The sequence below is a fragment of the Bison bison genome, unplaced genomic scaffold (genome assembly GCF_000754665.1).
Source record: "Bison bison bison isolate TAMUID 2011002044 unplaced genomic scaffold, Bison_UMD1.0 scf7180017864320, whole genome shotgun sequence".
Taxonomy (NCBI): Eukaryota; Metazoa; Chordata; class Mammalia; order Artiodactyla; family Bovidae; genus Bison; species Bison bison.
In genome coordinates this window covers 242,613-248,633 of record NW_011494892.1, presented here as the reverse complement: position 1 = coordinate 248,633, position 6,021 = coordinate 242,613, and the positions used below count along the sequence as shown (strand labels likewise).

General features: G+C 47.2%; 1 protein-coding gene across 1 annotated transcript in view; it reads right to left on the bottom strand.

Moving 5' to 3' along the window:
• The window catches only part of CYFIP1 (cytoplasmic FMR1 interacting protein 1), a 109,453-nt gene that overhangs the window by 26,792 nt on the left and 76,640 nt on the right, over window positions 1-6,021 (bottom strand). Inside the window, exons 21-22 of the mRNA XM_010852969.1 lie at window positions 5,615-5,734; window positions 2,303-2,502 (exon numbers count right to left, since the gene is read on the bottom strand). Of these exons, the coding sequence (XP_010851271.1) occupies window positions 2,303-2,502; window positions 5,615-5,734 (320 nt within the window). The remainder of the gene's footprint in view (window positions 1-2,302; window positions 2,503-5,614; window positions 5,735-6,021) is intronic.

Sequence of the window (6,021 nt, the reverse complement as noted above, 5' to 3'; positions counted from 1 at the left end):
CTGCTCATCATGCCTGGAGGGTTTTCAGAAAACACAGTGACTCAACAGCAGGGTTTACATGAATTTCCACCATCAGGTAAGTTTCACTTGACCCACTCACCCAGCTCCCACCCCCCCGCGCCCTTTCACACAGCTTCTGTTGTTTCTGAGCCCTCAACCCGCTGGGCTGTCCAGAACAGGCCAGTGCTGTACACATGCAGTGCAGGGGGCACAAAGGGGGTCCAGGGAACATTTTCAATTGTTCCTTTTGCAAGATCTTTGGGAATTCTTTAAAGGGCTACAAAATGCTAGATGATCAAAAATGCAATCTAAAATAAAGAAAAAAATTACAACTCCTTATGTTGCCTGATTCTAACCCTCTCGCCCCCGCCACCACTGTAACATGTTTTCTCAGTTTGTCTGTAACAGGGTTCTGATGCATTTCACTTTGGGAGATGCCAGTTCTAAGCACTAGGCAAAATAATTTTAGGGATATAATGAAAGTGAACTCTTTGTGACTCTATGGACTATATAGTCCATGGAATTTTCTAGGCCAGAATACTGGAGTAGGGAGCCGTTCCCTTCTCCAGGGGATCTTCCCAACCTAGGGATCAAACCCAGGTCTCCCACATTGCAGGCAGATTCTTTACCAGCTGAGCCCCGAGGGAAGCCCAAGAACACTGGAGTGGGGAGCCCATCCCTTCTCCAGGGGCAGGCAGATTCTTTACCAGCTGAGCCCCAAGGGAGGCCCAAGAATGCTGGAGTGGGGAGTCAGTCACTTCTCCAGGGGCAGGCAGATTCTTTACCAGCTGAGCCCCAAGGGAAGCCTGTTAACAGACACAACAGAAACTAACCCCCAAAGTTCCAAACGGACCAACCAAAGCAAAGAAAATCTTGTAAATGGCCATGAATTAGATTTTCAAATGCACAATAAGCATGTATGCACCCTCATGAGCATAGAATACCCCTCATTGTGACATATGATGTGAAAAAAAGAATGTGAATTTGACAGTATGCCTCCATTTTTGCAAAATAAAAACTACACATGTATATTTGCCTGTATGGCAAAAACTCTAAAAGACAGACATTTTACAAGGGAAATCTCTAGGGATTTAATTATTTTCCCCATTATATCCCATACACACATACACACACACAAACACACACATGACTTCCAGCTTTTCCACAACTATGATGCATTACTTGTGTAATAAAAATGTTTTTCTAGTTAATTCAAACCCTAAAAAAAACTTAAGTTTGGTTTCAGTGGATTGCACCCAGTTGGGCACAGGGCCCCTGACCCGAAGCGGCCAACCAGGGCTCCTTCACCAGTGGCTCTCGTGGCCATGGCCACATGCCCCCTGCTGCTACATGGGGTTGAGAAGATGGCCCTAAGGGCACACCTCCATGTACCAGCAACAGGCCTGTATTCCCACAAGGAAACCAAGCCTGGTGTCCCAAACAATGGCAACAGCAGGTATGGTCACGCCAAAGGAGGGCCTCCCTTCTGCCCTTGGGGTTGAACCTCAGCACCCCGGATTAAGACACAAAAATCTAGGACGAAAAGTCAGTAGTGATTAAGCTTACACTTAATGGGATGGGATGTTCAGATGCAGTAGGGAAGCAAAGTAAAAGCAAAAGACATTTGCTTTAAAAAAGTGGTCATCACGCTCAAACACACATAGTCTCTCACACACACCCTCATTCGCCCGCACTCCTATTTCTCACACCCACCACGTTTTCTCTTTCACAAACACACACGTTCCCATGAGTCCCTGGCATGTGCTGACACAGCAGAAATGAAGCTCTGCACAGAGCTGGAAGTGACACAGGACCATCCCAGGATGCGGATGTACCCTGAGGCTGGACCACGTGACACTGCAGCCAGCAGCCACGCCGCTACCCAGCAGGCCACTCTGTGCATTCAACACAGTAGTGAAATGGTAGATGGGTGGAGGGAGGCTAACTGGACCCTCACGTGCTCCAGCACCCCAGAATGGAAGCATGCAAAGTGTCGAGTCAGCCAGCACATCCCAACATCAACAGACGTAAAAGCATGGAGGTGGTGTAGATCCAGCAACTGCACCACAGATTTGACCCTGGGCCCCACGGGAGTGCCCTCGATAGGAACCCTGACCTGCATGTGTTCTGCACATGGAAGCCATGACCACAGAACCAAGGGCTGGCCCTGGGCTGCACTGTTTAGAGGAGATCACGAGGGCCTGCATATCCTGGACACGGGGAAAGATGGGCCCAGAGACCATCCTTTCTTGATGCCCAATGACAGGGGCACCCAGAGCTGTCTGTGAGGCGACATGCTTACCGGTTGGTGGAGCCATTGTAGCAGTAGTTGGGCAGGAAGTCATAGTTGAGCTCCCAGAAGACATGGAGGGTGATTCTCCCATAGGGTGCAGACACATTGTGGTTGGCCTCCCGGAACATGGCATCAAAGCTGTCCAGAGTGAGGTACTTGCTCAGCAGCTTGTGTGTCATGCGGTTGATTTCTAAGAGGCCATCCAGCTCCTACGGGACCATAAAGTCAGGCACATGAGAAGAGTCAGGTATGGCATGGTGGCCTCCACCCTCCACACGGGCAGGGCCGTGGTGGGGGCTGGAGGCGGATGGAGCAGGACAGGACACAGACAGGAAGGCGCTGCACCGAGGTGGGGTCAGCGTACGAGGCCAAGGACCCACGTGGTGGGGGTCTGTGGGGACCCGGCGTGAGGACCTCCACCCGTGGCAAAGGTCATGAGGAAGGAGGCTCAACATACGCAAAGGCGGGATCGAGCCTCAGGAGTCCCCCTGGAAATTCTCGAGCATCTACCCCCAAAAAACCAGAGTCTGCCTACTTTACTGCTTTGTGCTCTCACCTCTGACTTTAGTGGGGGCTGTCCCCCACCACCATCTCGCTCTCTCTGATAAAGAGTTAACTTACAGCTCCAGTTAATAAGTTCCTGGGCATTAGGAGTGTTTAAATCCAAACCCCTTAGATAGCTCTCTAACTCGCCTGACAAGTTTACTCTGATTCCTACAGCTATGCATATGATTGTTTACAGTCTCCCAGCCTCGAGAGGCACGGGAAGCTTAAGATATTCAAATAGCTTAGAGCCTCTCAGAGAGTTAGAAACTGTCAGAATAAAACTAGTAAAGGATTTCACTGATGAGCCAATGCTTGCTGCCAAGTTTCCACATCCCCTGTATTGTATCCTTGAATGTGTATTAATTAATATACTTGGTATGCAGACAAAATAAGTAGTGGCCTTGGTGTTAGCAACTTTAGACCCTTAAGGTAATAAATTCTTTCCTTTGTTGTAAACCCACTGCACCTCTGCCCTATAGGAATGCAACTTTATCTAACACCTTCGGAGGATGGCGCCAAACCTTAAAATAATTACTCTTAGAGAAAATAAGTCTTACGGTTGACAAACCTTTGTCAAGAGTCATAAAATGTTAATAGGCCTTCTGGCTAGAAGATGATGTAAATCACCTAAACCATGTATAACATAAGTTTGCAGAAAAGAAACCCTGGTTCAATAAGGATCAAAGACTGCTGACTTTGTATGATTTCACATCCCGTATTATCCTCTATGTGCAACTTAGGGTATAAAAGCCTCTGTTGAAAATAAAGCTGCGGGCCTTGCTCACCAAAGCTTGGTCTCCCCATGTCATTCTTTCTTTTCACATTCCGGCTGAAGTTTCCATCTGGAGTGTGGAGGTCCTCTGCGACCATTTATTTGCCTGGGCTTCTAAGACCCACTCAAGAAAGTGTCTAAGGTGGGGCACCTTCCGCTATTCGAGAGGGCGCCTGCGGCCTCCGTGGTCAGAGCTAACCTGATGTCACAGGTTACATTGATTTTCCGCGTAAACCAAGCTACTCAGCCTCTTTTCTCTGCTGAATTTTCCTACCGAGCTATCCTTATTCTGTTACTCTTTATATCTCTAATTAATATTTAAATAAAGCTATAAGCTATTGTATCCAGTGAACTCGCCAAAGCCGTCTCCCCTTCCAATACCCTGGATCAGCCGAGGCTGGACCTCGGCAGGGGTCTGACAGGTGATGCGAGCTTACTTCTCACACCTAAATTCATCACGCCCTCTCCAGTGTTCTTAAAATGCCCCTCCTTTCCACGGTCGTCCCCCCACAGCCACTGTCCATTCTCCACGATAGTGACCCCCTACTGGCCGACGCTATCCTCCAAACCCTTCACGGGGCAGAGAACACGGAGACGTGTCCACCGCACTGATGACAGACTGTGTGTGCTCGGGTGTCAGTTTCAGCCAGCTTCCCTGAAACACCTTAGGAAATCCAAAGCTGTGTGGCAACATTGGCAGCACGCGCAGAGGCGGCCTTCCAGGCTCTCACACGGCCCCCTCATAGACCTGCCCGGGTCCGTTCCATCCACTGCGGCAGCCACTGACCACATACGGCAATGAACATGGCTGGCCTGAACCGAGCTGTGCCATGTGTGTGAGATACGTACAGATTTCAGAAACCAAATGTGAAAACAAAGAATATAAAACATCCACACCAATAAAATTCTTTAACGATTATATGTTAAAATGTCGACTTTTGGATATATTGGGTTAAATAAAATAAAAATAGATTATTAAAATTAATTCCCCCTATTTCTTTCTCCTTTTCTAATGTGACTACAAGTAAATTTGAAATGGTCTCTGTGACTTGCATTCTGTTTATACTGGTCAAAGACTCCACTAAGGCATGAAAGACCAAGGGCATGAAAACACTATGGCCAAGTCCAAGCCAGGCTGAAGGGAAGGCCACTTTAGGCTTCGCGTCCCAAGACAGCCTGGATCCTGAGGAAGGATGGGGAAGCATGCTCACTCCTGTGGAGATGCTCTGCTCAGAGGTGAGCCCAGGGGACAACCCCCACCCACTACTGATTTCTAAGGACAAAGAGTTTTCCTGGAGTTATCACAAGTTCATTAGCATGTGCCTGCAGCCATTATTCCTGGAAGACAGATTTGGCAAAAAGATCCTTATGTTGCACCTCCTTTTCTGCCAGCTCAGGTCTGAGGACAACTGGATTTTTCTTTCCCTAATCACTCTGCTCAGATAGCCACAGGACTTTTCCTTTTCTTCAAAAGTCCAATACTACAATGTTCACTACAATGGTCCTTGGTCAAGTTTTCCCTGGTATGTGGTATTTGCTTCTAATAAGCATTTATACTGTGTTTTTTATTTCATCAAAGTTTTCTTGAAATAGCATTTTTAATGTTTGTTCCATCTCATTGTTTGGTTTTTGTCTTCAGGGGGCTCTATGACACGTTATGTTGAATCTTCACTATCTCATCTTCTACATGATTTTCTCTCAAATCCTTTCTGTCTGTCTTCATTTCTTTTTAATTTAAACTTTTCACCTTTTACTCTTTTACCATATCTTATGCAATAGTGAGATGTAACTATGTGTTCTCTGAAGTTGATTTGGAATTGCGAACACTGAGAGCAAATGCCTAGGCAGGCCCAGCTCAGTGAGTGCACACTTTTGGAGTTCTGTGCAAAAACTTCAGCTACAATCAGGTCAATTCATCAATAATGACGAAAGCAGTAGCAGCTCCAATCCTTGCAACCAGTCCTCCCCCGCGTGTGCTGCACCTGAAAGGAGGGTGCACTTACAACTATCGACGTCAGGTCTTCACTCTCAAATCGCCCAATTGCCAGTTCCAGGGACTTGTACATGGCAGCGGAGACGCGCTGGGTAATCAGACGATTGAGGTCGATGGACCTGCCCAGAAGCTGGGCACAGAGGGTAGAAAGTGTGAGCAACAAAAAACAAACAAGCAAGAGAATATGTATCTACTCCCAGAAAGCTATTCCAAAGGATAAGGCAAATAACATACAAAATTTAGAAGGCGGTACAATCAAATATCCTATTTTCCTAGAGCTGAAATTCTGCAAGTCAAAGCTGTAAAGTACTTTTTATAGCATTCATTGCAGCGAATTTGCACTTGTATCACAGCAGAGATGCCAAGCCTCCTGGAGAGCCTGGGCCTGTCACTTAGTGCACCCCTTGTGATGGGCTC